Here is a 22,570-nt window from a genome sequence, read left to right on the forward strand (position 1 = left end):
TATTAAGAAAGGAAGGGAAGGAGGACAGAAGACAGAGGGAAGAAAAAAATTAAGGGAATAGGGAAGGAAGGGAGGAAGGGATGAAGGAAAAAGAAAGAAAGAAAGAAAGAAAGAAGTAAAACAGAAGGAAGAAAAAAATAAGAAAGGAAAGAAAGGGGAAGGAAGAAAAATGAAGGGAGAAAGAAAGAATGGAGTGGAAACAGAAAGAAGAAAAATTAAGAAAGGAAGTACGAAAAATGAAGGGAGGAGGAAAGGAAGAGGGAGGAATGAAGGAAAATGGAAAGAAGAAATGAAGGAAGGAATTAAAAAAGAAGGAAGAAAAGAAGGAAATGGAAGGAAGAAAAATGAAGGGAGGATGGAAGGAAGGGAGGAAGAAAAATAAAATAGGAAGGAAGGAAAATGTAAGAGAAAAATGAAGGAAGGAAGAAGGGAGGGAAAACAGAAGAAAAAAATAAAGGAAAGAAGAAAGGAAAACAGAAGGAACTTAAAAAGAAGGAACGAAGCAAGGAAGGACTAAAAAATGAGGAAGGAAAAAGGAACAAAGGAAGGAGGTCTTCAAGGCTATATATAGAATTACTTGCCCACATCTCATAGTTAACACTGACACATATTACTATACCAACTATTTTTAATGAAAAAATGAAAAGAAAAGAAAAAGTCAAGAAATGACACACATGTGACTTGACTCCCACTACATTTCATTTAAGGCTGTTTCGGGGGAATGTCATCTCGAGATCTGCTGGATTATCAGTGTGATGAAGTTTCCCATGATACTTAGGGGCTTTTTGTTGATTCCATGGGTAAAAGTGCTCAAGTTAACACTTCAAATGGGTGGTTTGTTACAAAAACACAAGTTTCCCAATTTAGCAAGTACTGATGTCATAACTACCCGTCTGAAAGCTGTACCGCTCTCACACTTTCTGAAGAGCCACAGCTTATCTCAGAACAGCAGCAGCAGGGAAACCCCCACGATCCTTTAGAAAGGCCACAGGAACCTACAGAGGAACATTTAGCACCTGTGCAATTCACTCATTTCCTCAACAAAACCCCATTTACATCCAGTACTAAAACTGAACTGATTATCCCCATCGTTTACATATAAAAACATACCTAAAGCTGCTTTGATGCGTCAATGGCTTGTTGAATGTGAATGGATGTGTGAAGAAAAAAACGAACGATTAACGTTTTAACGGGAATATGTGCTTTACTGCTCAACAAGGATGTTTTTTAAGCTCAATAAATTTCTCAATGGAGGAACAAAGAGGCTTTGTGCGCAGAACAGCGGCTCTCGGCACAGTAGCCATCGTGAAGAAACTCAAGCTTTTCCAGGCCAAACCGAGAAACACAGCCACAAGTTTACTGTCTGTCGTCTTTTTCTCAGGTTATTTCTGTTTCCAAAACCACATTAAGCCCATTTACATTTAATTCAAGACTATTCGCCTCAATCTAACGTGGAAAAATAAATTAATGGTTAAAGTAGAAACAAACAAGTAAATAAATGTATATATATATATACATATATACTGTATGTGTGTGTGTGTGTGTGTGTGTGTAAAGAAATATAAAATGCCACAAAAATACAGAATAAGCAATAAAAAAATTAAAATAAAATAAATAAATAAATAAAAATAAACTGCATCATAAATAAAATATTAATAATTTTAATTAAGATTATCTTATAGACTATGTAAGCAAATAAATATACACTGCATGATAAATAAAAAATTGTTTATTAATAAATTTTATTAAGATGACCTTACAGACTATGTAAATAAATACACAAACTGCATAGTAAATAAAAAACTGCTTATTAATAATTTAAATTAAGATTACCTTGCAGACTATGTAAGCAAGCAAGCAAGAAAATAAAAACAAATAAATAAATAAATAATATATGTAATGTAAATTAAGATTACATTAGACTATATAAAAAAATAAATAAATATATCACTAAATAATAATAATAAAATTGCACAATAAATGCATTTTTAATCATTTAAGATTACCTTACAGACTATGTAAGCTAGCAAATAAATAAAACAAACAAAAATGCTTAATACACAAATAGCACAAATCACTAAATAAACAAATATATCACTAAACAAACAAATAATGCACAAATATTGAAAAAAACAAAAAAAACAATCAACCAAAGAAAAACACAAGTCACATGGCTATGATTGTGTGTTGTTTATAAGTTTTGTAACTTGCTAAACGTTTTCACTAAAGTAGTAACCAAGATGGGCCCTACACTGGCAACTTCACAACAGCCTATCCTACCCTAAACATCTCTGATGTAAAACCAGCAATGGTTGTTCAAACACAAAGAGATCCAAATGTAATCTGATGCACCTCTTTTCCACTGTTTACCCAACAGAACAGACCTTTCTATGCCATATATAATAAATAAAGACACAAAAACCATGAGCATGTCCTGCCCAGCAACCCTTTCCCAGAAGAACACCTCAGATCAACTAAATCAAACGTCTGGAGAGAATCACAAAGGAGCAGCGGGACCCGTTGAGACAGAGACACAGAAGCTACTCTATTTACAAAGACTGTCTGAAAACACAAACAATAGCAGGACGGCCTGACTTCATAACCCTCTTCTAATGAGAGGAACTTTGGAGGTTCTCATGTAACGCCTCTGTCTTTAGCTCAACCCCCTCAGAGGGTATAAAAGATCTGAGAGCAGCTCCACTCAGGCTTCAGACCTGCATCACCTGCGCCAATCTCACACTGCATTTCAGTCCTATTGCAATGCTGTCCCGGTGAGTACAAGTCTCTCCTTAACTTTCATGAATCTGGCCTGCTTTAATGTTCTTGTGGTGCAATGTTTTACATCGATAATGCATGCACATGCTATATGAATGAATTATAAGGAAATCTGCAAACATGATGGATAATAACTGATATTGATAAAGGCTAACTTCATTTTAGGTTAACCATTTTAAACTAGTACAATGTCTGTATCTAAATGAAAGTTTATCAGCTATACAATGTCTGAAAAAAAGTTCAGTTTAAATTAGTTTAAATTACAAATTAATAATTAATATACATTCTATAAAATGAAATATATCTAAATATATAAATTTGAGATATTTTTAGATCATCAATAATTTAGAGATTTTTTGTTTCTTTTTTTGTGAATTTTCTTTTATGTCTCGTTATATAGGACGCTGGTTGTTCCGTTGATCTTTGCATTAGTGGGTGTCTCTATTTCTGCACCAATAAACGGTAAGGAAACTTACTCAGTATGTCTGACTTCATTACATTTCTCACATATAGCTTACATAAATACCATTACAGATCACCCCGAATCCCTAAATTATTATCAGTGGCATGCACCACCAGCTCTTCTTTCTAAGTAACACGAAGCATTTACTGCCTCACTATAATGAGACTGTAATCAGAGCCCTTCACTGAACACAAAAGAGTTCTGTTCACCTGTGCTGCTACATTTAGCCTGGGCCTCTATAGGAGATATAGGACTCTTATAGCTCAATGCACTCACACCACTAACTGACCGTCTTGTCTTTTGTTTTGATACAGATGGAACAGATAATGATGGTAAGAATGTGTCTCTTATACACATTAACCTTAATTATAATGCAAATGATGACTTTTTAAGTTAATTAGTGCCTCTGAATACATGAGCTATGTTAGAACAATGAATTGCATTGTACTACTACAATTGTTCAAGAAAGCCATATAGACAGAAAAATCCCTCTTTAATCAGAGTTGTTTCTCCTAAACAGAAATGGGATGGAATTAGATGTACTTTTCCTTAGAAAAAGGCCCCAGCAATCTCATATGTGTCTCTGAGAGTTTCAGAAGAGATTTCAGCAATGCCTGCAATTAAACGATAGAGATCTCTATATGAATCAGATTCTTTCAAATGTTGCTTTGCACAATGATTTTATAGCTCTATAAGCTCTATACATCCTCTGGGCAGGCAGACTAGTTATAAAGAGGACAAAAAGTATCTGGTTCTAAATGAATTTTGTTCTGACTTTTATGTTATAATCTCAGAGGCGGCTGCAGCCCTAGGGATCCTCAATGGTAAGGTGCAATGAATTTGAGCTATATTTCTGCATAAATCAATTGACCATAGAAGGGTTTCCAGTTGATCTGAAAAACATGTTTTTATCTCTTTTTTTTCAGCTCCTCCAACTCCACTCCCTGGAAATGGAGACTCAGGTTGGTCTGGCTGATATTGATCACGTTTCGCTGTAAAATGTGTTATATAAAAATAGTCCAATAAGATAGACGTGAACATAAATTTTAACATCAAGGTCTAGACAAAGAGCAGTGTTGTGAGTGTTATTAAAACAATTATTAAAAAATATGTTATAAAAAAATATATAAATATTAGGTAAAAAACATAAATATTAGAAATAATAAAATAATGTACTAAAATGAAATAAATCAAATATAAACAATAAATATTTAAAAAGTCCAATAATGAACTTAATTTGAATGTCAAGATTTAGACAGTGTTGTTAATGTTAACTAAAACTGTTAAAATATTATGAAAAATATTATTAAAAACTATTAAAACATTTTCATTAACTGAAATAAAGCTGAAACAATATCAAATAACAAATATTAGATGAAAAACTTCAAATTAAAAATAAAATTAGAAATACTGCCTTGGCAACTAACTGAAATAAAATGTAAGTTTTTTACATTTAAAATGTATGTATTGGAATTTGAAATAAACTAAAGCTAAATATAAATATTATAACCACTAATAAAAATGATAAAAGTGCATGAAAAATGACTAAAACGTATTAACTTAATTAAAACCTGAATGAAAACTTAAATTAGAAATGTTGCTGTAGCAACAAAGTTTGTTTACTTTAAATTTACTAAAACAAAAATAAAATAGAAATATTTTAGAAAAAGCTCATAACAAAATGACTCAAACTAAAATTAAAGTAACTTTGGAAAACTTTCTTTTAAACAGGAACTACAGATGGAAAAGATTCAGCAGAGAAACAAGGAGGTAAGAGATAACAAACACAAAGAGACATCATCACACTGAGCTAATAATTCTCTTTGATTTCAGGTCCCAGTGACTCATCTGACACCACTGAAAAACCAGGTCAGTTTCTGGCATCAAGAGTCTAGATATACAGGACATAAAAGAGAGAAAGAAACCATGACCTGACCACTGCATCACAGCTTTCACTGAATTTCACAAGTGCCAACAGAAAGTACTGACATCAAGATAACATATGAATGAGTGTGATAACACAGCGATTAATGTTTAACTGCTGTGTGTTCAGCATCAGTGAACTAGAAGAACTAGCATTAGATTGCAAAGCAGGAGACATTCAGTCAACAGGAAAAAAGATTAGTGGAAACAGGCTTCTGTTTAATCATAATGATTAAATACAAGAATTTAAAGTTAATGCTTAAAATTAAGTGAATTTACATTTAAAATATAATCTCTGTTTTGTTTTGTTTTAAGAATAAACTCAATTTGACTCAAACAAAACTTAATACCTCAAGTCATTTTCCTTCAAGCATGAATCTTGATTTAGGAATGTGTAAATATTTGTACTGAAAAATATTTTTTGCAGCTCAAAGCTGTGTCACACTCCATCTTTCCTGAATACTGTCATGGCAACAAGACAGAAAGCAGCAAATATTTATGATCCACATTATAAATGAATGATAATCAATTAATTTATACAAAGGATGGTGATGTTTGGTCTTTGTTGATATTGTAAACTAAGTGTACCAAGATCCTTAAAGTGATTAAATTTTTGTGTTTATACAATTATGATTATAATAACTATATATAAAAAGTTATATAGCGACTTTTTATCTCGCAATTCTTACTTTTTTCGCAATTGAGTTTATATCTCGCAATTCTGATATTTGCCCTCAGAATTCTGAGTTTACATCTTGCAATAGTTTTTTTTGATAACATTTTTTTAAATAAAAAAGAATAAAGAATAAATAAGGTATTTGCAACTTTTCATTTCACACACTCTAAAAAATGCTGGGTTAAATTCAACCCAGTGCTGGGTAAAATAGGGACAAACCCAGCAATTGGGCTGTTTTAATTTAACCCAGCATTTTTTAGAGTGCAATTGTGACTTCTTGCAATTACAAGTTTACATCTCGCAATTGACTTTAACAGAATTCTGTTTTTTAAAATTTAAATAAATAAATAAAACACAAATTAAAAATAAGGTAATTGTGACTTTTTATTTCACAATTGTGACTGTTCTTCTCAGCATTGTGAGTTTATATCTACACTCTGGGTTGTTTTGACCCAGCGGTTGGGTTGTTTTGAGTCAAAACAAACCAATAGCTGGGTTTGTCACTTTTTAACCCAGCATTTTTTAGAGTGTAGCAATTCTGACTTTTTTTCTGATATAAACTCACAATTGCGTGAAAAAAGTGTCAGAATTGTGAGACAAAAAAAATCACTGAATAAGATTCCATAGCTTAAACTTATATGCTAACACATTAGCAGTCATTTTAAGGAATGAAAACCACTTCATGATGACACACTCTAAAAAATGCTGGGTTAAATACAACCCAGTGCTGGGTAAAATAGGGACAAACCCAGCAATTGGGCTGTTTTGACCCAGCGGTTGGGTTAAATGTTTAACCCAACCTTCTGGGTAGTAACCCAACCGCTGGGCAAAAACAACCCAATTGCTGGGTTTGTCCCTATTTTTAGCATTTTTTTAGAGTGCACTAGGACTGACACAGACATGAAGAAATTAACTCTACACTTGCATAATTTTCTTTTCTACAAATTTTCTTTCTTTTTAAAGAGGTTGACGGTGCTCCCGACACATCAGACACAAACAGTAAGATTCATATCACGGCCTTCACTTTTGTTTGAGATGTATTTGAGTGAAGCATTGCCCAAACTAACAGCTCGACCCATTTCAGGTGACAAAAGCCTAGATGAAGCCACCAGCGGCCCAGATTCGATAGGTATGACATAACCTGCGCATCAGTTTCCTAAACACACAACAACAATGCAATGTGTTGTTTCGTACAAATATGAAAATGCCTTAATTTCTTAAACATTTTACTCTCCATGTATGATTTCCATATAACGACCAATATATTAACAAGTATTTTTTGTAAAGACTATCTGATTAAAATACACAAAAGCCAAAGTGAATCCACACTGTGGATAAAACTATAAGCGGCATGCATCCCATTCAAATATATCATTTCCTAACAATAGCAGGAGTAAATGGCAAAAACATATATTTGTTATGCAGTTATATATTTGATTTAAATTTCTTTATCAGACACAACAGATACTGATAGTGACACAGAAAAAGACACAGACACAGATACTAATACAGAAACAGATGCATCGCAGCAGAAGACAGGCGATTCAGGTGGGTGAAAGCCAAATATCTATTTTCATAAATACAGAATACACATGTGTGCAAAATACCCTCAATGAAGGACCTTCCTTTATCTACTGCAGATGAGAACAACGAGAAACCATCAGCGGAGGACAGCAAAGGTATGAGAGATCACAGAAACAAACCAGAAGTCAAATCAGATAGATTGCCTCATAAGATGATGCTAAGTCGATTTAAATATGTTATATAATATTTCAGATGCAGATCATGTTGATACACATTCAAAAGAAGAGGAATCTATAGGTAAACAAACACACTTACTGAAAAAAAGACACATTTATGTGTGAATAATAAAAAGATTTTGTCATTATTTACTAATGGTCTAAAAGTTAACTAAAATTACCAATTTTATTGGTTTTAGTTTCTAAAAATATTTTATTTTTTAAATGTTCTTGGCAATTGAAATAAAGCGGACAAAAAATAAAATCTCGCATAATATAAATAAATATTAGATGAAAATTAAAAATAAACATAAAACTGACAAAAGTACATCACAAAATACCTAAAACTGTAATTCTAACACACACATACATATAATTCATTGAAAATGTTAGTAAATAATATACAAAAATAAAAGGATAAATACTGAATTTATTTACTCATCTTTATACTGTTCCAAACCTGTATGATATTATCTCATTTTACAAAAGAAAATGTAAAAATTACTCCATTTGTGTGCCATGGAAAAATAATATCATACAGGTTTAAAAAAAAAAAACGACAAAAAAGTGAGTAAATATTGACAGAATTTCTGGGTGAACTCATTCCATTCAGAAAACAAGCATTTCAAAATTTCTAAATTAAAACTCCCTCTTATATTCCCAAGTGTGTGTGTGTGTGTGTGTGTGTGTGTGATACATAATGATTTACTGTCTCACTATTAATTAAACCTCTGCTTCACAGACACGGATGTAAAGGCAGACACTGATTCAGATGGCTCAGGTAGAGATTTCTCATGCTTCAAAAGCAGAACATGTTCCTGTAGCAACTTCCTAGTTGATTATTGAACAACAGTCATAACAACCAATCAGATTTGAGGGTTAATGTTAGGCTTGAGCGTGGGCCTTTAATCATTCTTATCAAGCCACCGTTCCCCTCTGGTGGTAGTTAATGGTTAGGATAAGGTGTATGAACACTGTTAACATTGTTAAACACAAACATTGTTCCAGCACCCACAAAAGATGTTCCAGGAACACGTCCTACTTGGCACAGTCCTTTTTCAATGCAAAATAATATATTCTTCTGAAACAATGCTGGCATATATATACATTTTCAGATGGGGATTCTGTGGAAAAGAAAGATTCTGATGATGCAAACAATACAGGTATTTGAAATCACTGCAGAAATGATTTCAAATCAAACGGTGTCAAATCAGTGTTTGTTTACCATTATTCATATACTATTATAGTATTTATTAATATTTAGAATTAGTTTTTATTTGTAGATTGTCTGTTTTAATTTTAATTTTAGTAACTGTTATGTGCTTTTATTTTTTATTTTTTAAATATACAGTGGGTACGGAAAGTATTCAGACCCCCTTAAATTTTTCACTCTTTGCTTTAATTTATTTTTATTTCTGTTTTTAGTAATTCTAGATTTTACCTTAAAAATTTCTTTCAAAATAAAAGTTTCAAAAGTTTTATTTTCTTCAAAAAATAAATAAATACAACTTTTCTTTGAAATAATGATCCTGTCTGATTTAGCCTGTATAGTTCATAACTAACAACAGTTGTGTTTTTGCTCTGATGAAGAAGACACAGATGATTCATCTGACAAGGACTCTTCAGACACAGCTGAGCAGCAGGACTCTGATGGTGAGCTTAAAAACCACAAAAGAAATGTAAAAAATAACTAAAACTCTGTACTAACAAGGCACAATGTAAAAGTTAAATCAGTTTTTTTTAGGGTCATTGAGATACTATTAGAGTTTTTAGAATATTTTGAATTTGTAAGCGACACAGACAGCGACTCAGACACTGATGAGGTGAAACTTTCAGACGACTCCAAAGACCAGGATTCAGAATCGAAAGACACTGACAGCACGGAGAAGAAAGAGAAGGACCAGGACTCTGACAGCGACGCAGACACCAGCAGCGATCAAGACACGGCAGATTCCCCTGATGCAGCAGACGCCAAGGACAGCGCTGAGGATAAAGACAAGGACAGCAGCGACCCGAAAGACACTGAAGATGATGGAGACAGGGAGAAGGACACCAATGAGAAGGAGGACACCAATGAGACGGGCAGCGATAGCGATGAGGGAAAAGATAAAGAGGACCAATCCAAACCAGACGAACAGGACAAGGAAGACACCAGCTCAAAAGAAGACGCCACAGCCAGTCAGTCTGACGAAAGTCCACTGGAGGAAATGACAGAAGACAAGCAGGAAGACAACCCTGAGTCTGACAGCTCCAGTCTAGACTCAAATTCAGACTCGGACTCTGACAGCAAGGATAAAGAGCAGGACAAAGAGAAGAACAGCACAGAGTCCACAGACACAGAAAGCTCCGACAGCGACAGCAAGAGCGACACGGACAGCTCAGAAACAGGAGGGGAAGGTAAACATTCAAGCCTTCACCTTTTACGGTCATTAAACCACAATATCAATCGACTGATTAATGCTTTTATGGCTCCAGATACTGATGAAGACAATGACTCCAGCGTGGAAAAGGAGAAGCAAGGTATTTACTGATAATAAATATGGAAGACCATTTGTAGCTCAGAGTAAAAAATAAATCCAGATAATTGTGAGAATGTTTAAAATAAGAATAAAGTCACACTGTGCAGTATGAAGTCTCAAATGAGATATATAAAGTCATAATATAAAGCCATAATTGCAGGACATAGTCATTTTGTGTTATATAAAGTCACAATTTTGAGTTTTAAAGTCATACTGTGAGATATAAAAACACAGTTAAAGATATAAAGTCACATATTGAGGTATAAAGTCATAATTGCATGATATCAAGTCAATTTCAGATTTAAGATGCAACAGTTGACAATATAAAGTCACACGTTGAGATATAGTCACAATTGAAGATAAAGTCACAATTTTGAGATATAAAGTCACATTTTCACATAAAGTCACATTGTGAGATAAAAAGTCACAATTGAATAAAGAAAGTCACGATTGTAAGATATAGTCATAATTGGGATAAATTCATAAATGAAGATGTAAAATCATGATTGTGAGATATAAAGTCAAAACGGTCAAAAATAAAGTCATAATTGAAGATGAAAAAGTCAAGGTTGTGAGATCACATTTTGACGAAGTAATATTCTGAGATATAAAGTTATTATTGAAGATATATATATATATATCATAATGGTAACACTTTAGAATAGGGAACACATATTCACTATTAACTAAGAGTTTCCCCTCTTGAAATTGCTGCTTATTAATAGTTAATAAGGTAGTTGTTAAGTTTAGGTATGGGGTAGGATTAAGGGATCTAAAATATGGCCATGCAGAATAAGGCATTAATAAGAGCTTTATAAATATTAATAAACAGCCAATATGCTAGTAATATGCATGCTAATAAGCAACTAGTTAATAGTTGGTCCTTAAAATAAAGTATTACCGTCATAATTACAAAGACAAAGTCATACATGAAGATTTAAAGTCACTGTGAAATAGAAAAATAAACGAAAGGGGCTTCCGTAGATATAAATTCACCGGCAGTCTGTACTGTTACAGAAAAAAGCTGGGAATTTCTAATAAATGAATGTCTAAACCTACAGAGTCTCCTGATGGTGCATCAATAGAGACAAATGACTCCGACTCCAGCGGTAAGACAAACTACAACATTTACTGTTTACACAAAACACCTTCATTTCAATGCTAACTGCGAAGCAGATGTGATGTACAACACAACAGGCAATAAATTGTTCTACTCCATGTAAATCTGAGGCTTTTTTCACTTGTCTTCACAACGGACATTGGAAAATGATCAAGCTTTCATAAAAGAATCTAGCACTGGTTAAACAATATAATATAATGAAATATTTGTGAGTTTTATCTAAGTATGTCGTTTGCAAAAAAATGCAAGTTACTTTTGAATGGCCATCACTGGAGGACGAAGTTACATCGCACAGCATTTTTGATTCAAGTATGGACAGAAAAAAAACAACTGAAGATAACTGAGATATAAAGTCATAAACGTGGGATATCACATTTACCACATAGATATCACATAGACTCACACAGCATTTCTGATTTAAGCATAAAGTCATATTGTGAGATATAAAGTCCCAATTGTGGGATATGGTGTCACTAAAACATGTAAGACATGATGAAATTGATATTTATCTTTTTCTTCTTCTAGATGATCATGACAATGACTCAACAGATGCTACAACATCAAACGGTAAATAAGTCTATGAGCTCAGTTATGTAAGAATGAAGTGATGCCTTTGTGATGTAAAATGCATTAAATGTTATGTACTTTCAATTTTTTGCCATCTCTAGAGGAACACACTGATGAAAACACTGATGCAGACAGCCATGACGCTGCAGACGGTACGTCTCATGGGTCTAAAGCACTTCATTTTCAGCTTTACTATTGCTTACACACCTTAAGTATTATATTTTGGCACACAACTCACACCATTTGTGCTAAAGACATGAATGATTGTTACCTGTTACTCTCTGATTGGGCTGAATTCTCAAAGAATTCTGGGAAATTGTGAATTGACTGCCTCAATTCTTTCAAAACGCTTCTTTCTGTCTAGATGATGATGACACTGATGCCCATGATGATGAAGTCAGGGTTGAAGATGGCACAGGTAAGTCACTCACTCATTTGCCTCCTCACATCATAGTTGTCTCAGATTTTTCTCCCAAAATTCCTTATCAGACACAAGTGGAACAGATACAGTAAGTGATACAGTAAGAGTATAGATCTGGCACTAGTCTGCCAAATCCATACATGTACATAATTTTGTCTCAAATATATTTTGTTTCATTTCATACTTAAAACTGTGACTTCTGATTTAATGAAAAATGATAACACTTGTCACATCTTATTTTTTTACAGACGCTGCTTCTAAAACACACGATGAACCAGATCATCTTGATGACACAACACAAGGTAATGATTCTGCTTAAAACACTTACTTTTCAGGGAATGGGAGGTCAAAAGAGATCTTTACACATGCTAATCTATGTTCCTCCCTTTCTGCAGGATCAGATGATGGCAGTAAAACCCCTATGCCAAGCTCCTAGCGACCAGGACTCTACAAAAACACTGTAACAGGTATTACGTAATCACATACTGTATTAAAAGCTCTACATAGGCCTTTACTTTATGTTTATAAAGACAACATATTTCAAATTTCTATTCTTACCGTTGTCATAAAAGTGCCTGTCTCTTACCCCATTGTCTCTGGTTACTTCATCTGTAATCATAAGTAATCATACTTCTAACTTTATGTTTTTTCACATTTTTATATTGCAGTCTCCTGAACAATGAATGTACATTTGAAGGCGATTATAGCATATCAGTTGTATCAAATCAAATTCTAAGACAAACAATAATAATAAAGGGTAAATCAGCATATTGATAAGCAATTAACACGCATTTTGTGCATTCTAAATCAACCAATCAAAGTAGCCTACATTCAAGGATTTACAGTAAAGTTTAGTAGTTTACAGTTCACTCTATTTTTGCTTTTTTATTTCTCGTTTCTGTTATTGTATGAAGGTAGTGACCTATTTCGGTCTTAAAATGAGCAAAGTCTTTTTCAATGCCTCTTTACATTTGTGGATAAAGAAATTTACATGCGAGTCATTTATACATGTCAAACAGTCCGTTGTGCTTCTTGATATTGCAAACTGGCTTACTTCCGCGTTCCAAAAAAAGATGGATGACATACCCAACACAGACATTTGAAGTCACCTGTATCGCCCTCTGGAGTCTTGCGGTGTTACTGCCTCAATAACAACAACATTCATGACTTCACTGATGTCCTAGCATAAAGTAGCCCATTTAGAATTTGGCTCAAGCATGTATTGTGCATTGGAAATGCTGTCTAGGTAGGCAGCACACTTGGTTTTGGAACAGAGCTATTGTTCAACAAAGAAAACAAAAAAGACATAAAACTCATAAGACATTATAATTGATATAATTGAATAACTGATATATTCACTATATCATTTTTGTGTCTCACTGCAGATTTTTCCTGGAGAGACGTAAAAAGCTCCACCTGAGACAGTCAAGATAACCAGAGTTTCACATCCCATTAAAACACATTGACACGTCCCTCTCGTCCTTTCTCTCTCTCTCTCATATGGTGAAGGTTCCTTTCTAAGGGTTCTGGGATGCAGATTAAATTATTTGGCTGTTTGCTGTACATTCCATTTTTTAACTTTGTCCTAATTCTAGAACTTTTGTATCGTTTGATATATTAATTTGACCAAATTTAGATGGAAATGCATGATGAACAGTGAGGTTCTGGAACTGCGTATCTCATGCATTTGTCTGTTTGCGTAGGGTCTAAATATATTTTGTTTTGAGTGACACATCTTAGAGAGTAGAACTAAAAGAAGGAATTTTGAGAAAGCTACACGATTTGGGTCTGGTGAAAATGTCAAACCTCTGATGGTTCCACTGGTTTGGCCACATGGTGTCCCCATCCTTGGCACTGACTGAAAGACTGCAGCTGCTACAACGAGAACCTTCCCTCTTGCTCTCAGATAAACGCCGGCCTGAAATGTCACAGAATGAGATATTTTCTGCCCACCCAATGATTTGAGACTGTACAGACAATTTCTGATAGAATCTCTGATGTCTATGTCTCTGTGGAGGAATACTAATAAACTAGCAATGTAAGAGCACAGATTGTTCTGAAAACTGTCAAAAAAAAATTATTTTGTATAGATTTACAAGAAGTCATTTTAATATGTACACAGGGAGCAAATCTAATAAAGACTGGGTTGTCAGAAAATTAAACGACCATGGAGTATTTTTTTTATTTTATATATTTATTTGTATATATATATTAAAGTCTATATGTAAATCTATATATAAGGCAGAAAATGTGAACTATATATATAAATCATTATATAAATAAAGTTTGTATATAGAGAGTAAAATAAGATAACATAATTATAATATAGAATATATTGATTTTGGATTTGGTTAATAGCCTAAATGTTTTATAAACCTAAATAAATAAACAAATAACGTATGTATGTATAATATATAATATAAAATCAAATAAGTGTGTGGTTTCGTGTGTGTGTGTGTGTGTGTGTGTATGTATACATATATATAGGCCTATCATGTACATCAGTTGTCAGAAAATTAAACGACCATGGAGTATTTTTTTTATTTTATATATTTATTTGGTGTGTGTGTGTGTGCCAGTTTTTCTATTCTGGTGTGTGTGTGTGTGTAAACCACAAGCACATGCACATCTTATTCTGGCTTTTTAAATTTAATTACAACAATTTTCAACAACATAGTCACAAGATGATAATAATAAAAACAAAACAAGAAAATAAGAAAACAAATAATTAAAATAAATAAAAATAAAATTCAGTCCCCCATGCAATCCAATATATAGATACTACACCAAAAATAACAAAATAGTTTATATATTTATAGCTTTATCTTAGTAATACGTATTATCTATCTAATTTATTTTCAAAGTATTTCAAATACTTTTGTGTCAGTTTATTATGTTGTTTAGTCCAGCCCAACACAATTCTTTACCTGAAGAGCAAAAGGGGGCTCTTTTTGGTTTATTTCAACTAAAAATAGACACAATTATTAAAAATTCTAATCATTAGCGACAAAGAATGATTTATTAATTCATACAGATGGACCAGAACGACTTCATTGTCAAATAAGAATGCGTTTCACCTGGCTAACTGGATCAATTTGTTTGAAATACCTTTAATATTTAGGTTTAGGTCAGTCTAGTTTATATACGTAAAGAATAAGTCTATATTAGGCCTATATAAATAAAGTTGCTCTCCTAGTATAGGCCTATATAAAAAAAAAAATTATAAACCTAAATAAATAAACAAATAACGTATGTATGTATAATATATAATATAAAATCAAATAAGTGTGTGGTTTCGTGTGTGTGTGTGTATGTATACATATATATAGGCCTATCATGTACATCAAACATTTCAGCAACGCAAGTATAGTTTGCGAGGCTGAACACAGAGTTAAACATTATCAGATCGCCTTATGAATGGATCATATTTCAGCGATTTTAGTCAGAGAAATAAAGTCTTATCTAAGCTCTTATGTCTTAACTTTTTTAAAGATTTAACCAGACTAGATTCCTTGACCCTTACCCATTGAAAGAGTTAAGTTTCCACGTGTGTCTCCACCGGGTCTTTGGAGCGCAACACAATCTCGCGTTACATCTCGGTGGTCTAAACCTGGCCCTGGGGTGAACAAACGAGAGGATGAGGAGGAAGAGGAAGGTGTACCGTGGACAAAAGCCACTAAACAGCTCCGAACAAAGCGCTCGCGGCCCGCCTGTCCGAGCGTGACTTACAGGTCTCTGTGTGCAAATGTTCCCGTCACCCCAAACTTACGGGAGGCCGATGAAACCAAAAGCTGGGTTTCAAAATGGAGACGGCCAGTGAACCTTGTCCCTCAGTGCATTAGCTTCCCCCGCGGCCCACTTTCCCAACAGGGCGGAAGGGCGCGAGAAGCCTTTAGAAATATTATACTTTAATTTAAAGCGTAAGAGGGTTTAAACAATCACTCCTATCTAGTGGCTGATATCTGTGAGAAAAGACCTACCTTTTACTGACAAACAGCGACACACTTGGTCGAGCGTTTTTGCACGTAATATAAGACGCAAGCGAATTACTGTTTGTTTAATATCCAAAACTAACAACGAGATAAAAACCCATTCAAACTCCAAAAAAGACACATTCATAAGAGTGTCTGTTATCTGAAAACTCATTTATCCGCATCTGTTGACAATCCATTGAGAGCCAATCCTGATTTCAACACTGTGTTTGGCTTTGCTGAGGGTCGAGACAGGTGTGTGATAAGTTCTGTCCACATTCGCTTTTCTTTTCATTTATTCAATTCATTTCTCTGTCAGTCATTCAAATAGTTTTGAGTTCTTAAAAGTTCTTAAAGGAACAGTTCACCAAAATTATGTTATTGTTTATGGAACATGAAGATTTTTATGTTGTTCTTTTGCAAACACCTGTTTGAGATTTTCCTTCCATAACATATCTTCATTCAGACTGGAGAAAGAAACCATCCAAAATACACATTTAAGTGTTTATTACACTTTATCTGTGTCTGTAGGTCTCGATTCATTCATATCTTTCAAGGGAGTTTTCTAAAAAAAAAAAGTTTTTTTTTTCTTCTGCATTGAGCCAGAATTCTGAAGGTTTGCAGTTTGTTTGTTCATATGGCCTATAATTCGCCTGATTTTTGGCTGTGGACATTGTTTTCTGATTTATGGAGTGATAAAAAAAGATATCCAAAATTTCAGATATCTCAAAAATGTATCCAAAAAACCTTTAACTCAACAAAATGTAACAAGAATTTTGAATCTGGCTTTTATGCGATTTCGGGTTCTGGAATTTTATTCAAATTAGGGCATATTTAATTAGATAATGCCTCATTTGCATATATAAACACAACATTTCAGAACATGTGTAATACAAAACAATAGTCCTAATGTACTGTGATGCTTTCATTAGACAACTTAGAATTGTGTGCAGGTACTGCCAAAAAGTAACATCAACTAGAAAGTAAATTAAATCATCACTTTTGGCAATGCAGTAATCATTCTGTGGTTGTTTAATATCGGTGGCGAACATTCATTCGAGACCTCAGGCAGGAAATGAGAACTAGTCTGACCCTCTGATCAAGTTTAACGTCCACCTGTCCACACTGTTCCTCTGTCCTTCTTAACGACATATTAGATTTGGCCCACGGTGATTTATTACAGAACGGTTCAGGGACCCAAAACTCCAGCGCCGCATAGTAATTTCAGACGGATCGGGTTTCTAAACAGAATGGCTCCTTCAGGACGATCAGAGGTGGCTCGTGACCACTGAGACAAAAAGTCCTAACAGAGCTCTGGATGAAGCTGAAATCTGAGAATAGAACAGGAATCTGTATGAGAAAACGCACAAGTGTGTGTGTGTGTGTGTGTGTGTGTGTGTGTTTGTGCTGGACCACAGTAGAACTCACCTTTTGCTTCCTACATGCTCTCCTGTGGTCCACTCTCTGAGGATTTTTGTGTTTACCCAAAGTTTTTACTTTTTTTTTTTTAAATACTGAAATGTATTTTTAAAAACAACATTTTTATATTTTAAAACATGCAAAAAATGGCCAAAAATATATTTATGTAATATACTTAATATATTTTAAATATACTTTAAATATATTTTATATATTCTATATATTTTATTTTTCTACTTATTCTACATACATACACACACACATAATAGTTTTAGCCCTTTTTATATTTTAAAATCAAATTTATGTTTTAAAATATTATATAAATAGAATATAAAAATATTATATAAAATAAGAATTTAAAAATAATAAAAAGTTTAAAAATATATTATTTTAATACAATATTACATTGCCACAATATTTACAATTTTTTTTTTTAAGTAAAATACATATGCATAACACTGACACAAATTTTCTTGCCTCTAAAGTAATTTTTGTCATTTTAAACAAAATATATTGTCATTTTGAAAAAATATATTTCTGTCATATAGGATACAACTGTGGTGGTCCGTCCTTTTCCATATGGTCCGAGTGCAGTCTCTGTATACGGCAGCCACCCGTTGTATACCGCCTGACCCCACCGGCCGAGCTGAACAGATCCAGGACTGGCACTTCTAATCTCGTCACCCAAGGTTGGCTCCAAGAGCGCTATGGTTTCAAGCACCTGACAGAGAGCTTTTGTTTGAGATCAGGCAGGCCTGCAGGAATGAGGGAAGCCACAGGACATGAAACTGGTCAGCAGAAATCTGGCCACATCTGCCAACAAGGCCAGCTGATGTGTAATAATACAGCTTTTCAATATGTCTTGTCATTCCACACTGCTTCTGTGATAGACACTGTACCAGCAGGTGGACATTTCTACTAGCAATAGTAGACTACTACTCTAGTGCTCAAGTACATGTAAAGCATTTTTGTGAACCACTGATTTAAGTTATCTTTCAACAGCAAATGAGCCTAATATTTCTGCATAAGCAGGAAAACAAAAGCTAACCGTATAGTCACGCATTATGTAAGCTAACATGTTTTACATGTTGTGGATTCAGGGTTTAATAATGAATACACACAGTATCATTGTAACATAATAGTACAGATCAATCAAAATACACACACATAGTTCACATTTCACATTACAACAAAGAAAGTTTGTTTAGCTCAAGAGCTCATTAGCTTTGCTACGACAAACGTCCAATTAGCTCATCATTCTGTGAGGAGTTTATCACAGAAATGCATTTCAAGGCCTGCTGGTGTTTGTTACAATGTAAAACAAGCTTGATGTGAACTGGCACACGCTACAGGATTGCAATCTACTTGCCAGCTGCCAGCTATTGAGTTCCTGCTATGGGACAGGAGCTTTAGCTTATGCAACACATACAGATACCATAGTACTTGAATGGACCATGCTAATCCATTAAAACAGCAGTAATTAGTAATAAGTAATAAATTAGTATAAATTAGTAATAAAACAAAGTAATTCCTAATGCTATTGGCTTTCTTTCCTGAAAGACCTGGCAACATTTGTGGTTCTCATTTACTCAATATTACAGGGAAAAAAATGCATAAATAAATAAATGCAAAAAAAAAAAAAGTTAGAAATTTCTTTTTACATGTTTTTTTTTTTTTTTTTTTGTATTTGTATACATATCTTTGCTATATTCATGATTTAGGAATATTGTACTTTAAGGTGTAAGAGGTCCTTTTAGATTATATTTTAATATCAATTGTAAAAATCTAAAAACAGTGAAAATAAAAATCATAATAAAATACAAAATAAATTGGAAACCTAATAAAAAGAAAAAAAAATTTTTTTTTTTACATTATACATTATCATGATTAAAACCATAAATAAATATAAAGATAAATCTATTTAAAAATGTTAATAAACAAATTTATGATATAAAATGTCCCAATATTTGTACAGACTATATAAGCAAATAAATAAAGTAAAAAATAAATTAATACAAAAAAATTAAAAAGGAAAAGAAAGAAAGAAAAGAAAAAAAAACAAACGAGACTGTACAAAATATACTATAGTATTTTGGGGACAGTTTATAAATTTTTTCCCCAATAATTCTGTTTTTAGAAATTGTAATAAATTTTGAAAATATGATTTAGTAAATAAAATAAAATAAAATAAGAGCAAGTACTTAATAATAAACTGCACCATTATTCGTTTTTTGAGTGTAGCAGTTTTTTTGTAAGAGCTAAATCACAAAATACGCATGAAAGAACCATCTGGAAACCTCTGATCCTGAAACCAGCCAGGTCATCTTGTTTTCCAAGGGTGAATAAATGAGAAAACCTGTAACTTCCTGCATGAGTTCCTGTGGCTCTGGTCTCTGTGTGATGTTGTGTAGGCTGGCTGTGCCCTCCACTGGCTGAGCTGCCTTCCACCGCCGCCTGCTGGGCCAAAGGGATGATGGGACATACCATGAATAAAGACACTTTTCATCCCAAGTTTTGGTATAATTAGTCAACAGCTAATGTGCAGTAGATGTTCATCGTCATTTGGGCATTTAGATGCTTGAAGACACTGCAGATACGATCTGAATATAAATGATGAATCACAAATGTGTCTGTACTCACCTGTCGTTTGATTGGTGGGAGTAGTTTGAATGGCAGGGGCTGGGGTTAGAAGTCCTGCCCCTTACCAATATGGGGGCTGGAAGGGTATAAAATGTATTTTGGTGGCCAGTCAAGCATAAGGAAGTCAAAAGCACGTTTGCTGGTTGCTTTATGTCTGCTGCACAGTGTCCCACATAGACCTGTGCTAAAGATGCTGTCACGGTAAGTCAATGGCGATTGATTTATAACAACCAATATCTCTGAAATTGACTTCAGGGGACCAACTGATAGCTAACTGATCAATAATTTATTGAGATATGTCAAAGAAGGAGCAGTAGATTGGTTCATTAAGATTTTTACGTTTATGCATTTATCCAAAGCAGCTTGCATTGAATTCAAAGTACATGCATTCATTCTTGCATTCTTTGGGAATCAAACCCATGACTTTGGTGTTGCTAGCACTGTGTTTAAGCTACAGGAATGCTTTTTTAATAGACCAAAAGCATGTTTAGTGTAGGACTTGATGCATATGACTTATATCTTGTTATAGTTTCAAATCTGTGTTACTCTAATCATTTGATGCTGGGGATCTCATTTAGGAATATAATGTGATAGAATGTCCGATAACGGAATACTTTAGCATAAAAACATGCAAACTCAGTGCTAAGTATTACTTTTAACCATTGCTTGTGTTTTTCAAAAGCCCAATCGATGATACATACTTTGTATGCAAGTTATAATTATATAAAAATTAAATTAAAAGCATGCATTTCTCAAGAGAATTGTTGGATTTTAATGCCCATTTTCAGCTGTTTTTGAGAAAATGCATGATAAATTGCTAATTTTCTTGTCTACTAAGTGTGACATAACATTAAACAGCATCTCATTGTGTTTTCTGGGTTGAATTTGCTTCACATGTGCTTATTCTGGACTCATCATTTTGCTTTCACAGAAATCTTGTAATTGCTTCAGTGGCTGTTGTGTTTCTGGCGTCCACCCTATCAACGGCTCCTGTTGAAGGTACGAGCTCTTTTCCCAGAGGGATTATTTAATGACACACTCTTATGTTCAACATACAGCGCCCACACGTCTTTACCCACACATTAAACTGCTGAATTATTTCTCCGGACAGATAAGGAGCCTGAGGAAAATGACTTTGAGGCAGAAGAGGGTGAAGAAGAACTGTCTGAGGAGGAAGAGGGTAGGAGATGAAGTTCTTTTAGATGTTACCTCATCATCGTCCTGATGAGAGCCGATCGTACCACATCAAGAAGCTCATATTGTGGGCAGTTTGACACTAGATGTGATCCTGCAAAAGGACAAAATGAGAAGTTAACACTATAATGTTCATGATAAACAGTTTTAAAGTAAATCTCTTTTAAAACTTTTTTAAAGTCCGTTTAGCTTCATAAACCCATTGTTAACACCATAAACGCATTAATGTGAGTAAACCCAAAGTCTCAAAGAGAAAACAAAAGAGCATTTCACTTAAAACTCTATGGGCTCATATTATTCTGATAACAGTCAGCAGATCTGCGAGGGATTCGGGACAGAAAGAGGAGAAGGGCATAACAAAGGAGCGGTTGTTATAAACTGTATCGATTTTCCCTTTTCTTTACAGATGATGATGACTCCAAAGGTCAGCATATGAAGGGTGGGTGACAACTTACCACCATTGTGCAAAACCTCAGTCATCTTTAATAATCACATAATAAGTCATATTTTACTTCAAAAGTCAGCCTTTCTTAATGCGGCTGAGCTATTCGAAACATTTGGGGTTCTGCCATAATCAAAAATTACACTTACAAAAAGTGCCATGGTATTATTTCTAGTATACTATGTTTTGTGGACATGGGACCAATGGTAATAGTTTGTTTTTTAAGCTTGATCATTATGCTTTTAAAGTATGGTAACCAGACAGTATCATAGTATCTATCAAAGCAGCATGCTATTATATGTTTTTTGGACATGACACCATGGTAAAACCATGTTTTTTGGACAATATATTCTTGGCGTATCATGTTAATACCATGATATCACTAACAAAAATATTGTGATGTCAAAACATATTACAGTGATGATAATATGGAACTTCGATATACCATGGTATTGAAATTCATGTTACATAATATTTCATATTGATATAGTATTTTCAAAGTTCTTACAAGAGTACCTGGATTTCAGTACCATAGTATGTTTCAAAATACCACAGTATTGGCATCTGATACAACCATGGTACCACAGTACTTTTTGTAAGGTAATTAAGATTTACTAGCATTCAAAAATTTGGGATCGTTTTTTTTTATATTTATATATATATATATATATATATATAAAAAAGTCTCTTATGCTCACCAC

General features: G+C 33.7%; 2 protein-coding genes across 2 annotated transcripts in view; both read left to right on the top strand.

Moving 5' to 3' along the window:
- Positions 1-2,702: 2,702 nt before the first annotated feature.
- LOC107716562 (protein starmaker-like) lies at positions 2,703-14,280 on the top strand. Its single transcript, XM_016523045.1, has 24 exons — positions 2,703-2,771; positions 3,176-3,237; positions 3,553-3,570; positions 4,033-4,062; positions 4,165-4,200; positions 4,970-5,008; positions 5,072-5,107; positions 6,801-6,836; positions 6,922-6,966; positions 7,293-7,385; positions 7,478-7,516; positions 7,614-7,658; positions 8,319-8,357; positions 8,692-8,739; positions 9,167-9,229; positions 9,350-9,973; positions 10,052-10,096; positions 11,157-11,204; positions 11,741-11,782; positions 11,884-11,934; positions 12,147-12,200; positions 12,452-12,505; positions 12,599-12,670; positions 13,589-14,280. The coding sequence occupies exons 1-23, from the start codon at positions 2,761-2,763 to the stop codon at positions 12,637-12,639; spliced, it is 1,599 nt and encodes a 532-aa protein (XP_016378531.1). The 5' UTR covers positions 2,703-2,760; the 3' UTR covers positions 12,640-12,670; positions 13,589-14,280.
- Positions 14,281-20,354: 6,074 nt separating this feature from the next.
- The window catches only part of LOC107716563 (uncharacterized), a 15,080-nt gene continuing 12,864 nt past the window's right edge, over positions 20,355-22,570 (top strand). The window contains exons 1-4 of the mRNA XM_016523046.1: positions 20,355-20,434; positions 21,165-21,232; positions 21,345-21,413; positions 21,834-21,866. Coding sequence (XP_016378532.1) covers positions 20,424-20,434; positions 21,165-21,232; positions 21,345-21,413; positions 21,834-21,866 — 181 coding nt within the window. The 5' untranslated portion in view covers positions 20,355-20,423. The remainder of the gene's footprint in view (positions 20,435-21,164; positions 21,233-21,344; positions 21,414-21,833; positions 21,867-22,570) is intronic.

Source organism: Sinocyclocheilus rhinocerous, unplaced genomic scaffold, assembly GCF_001515625.1.
Source record: "Sinocyclocheilus rhinocerous isolate Xijiao unplaced genomic scaffold, SAMN03320098_v1.1 scaffold1682, whole genome shotgun sequence".
Taxonomy (NCBI): Eukaryota; Metazoa; Chordata; class Actinopteri; order Cypriniformes; family Cyprinidae; genus Sinocyclocheilus; species Sinocyclocheilus rhinocerous.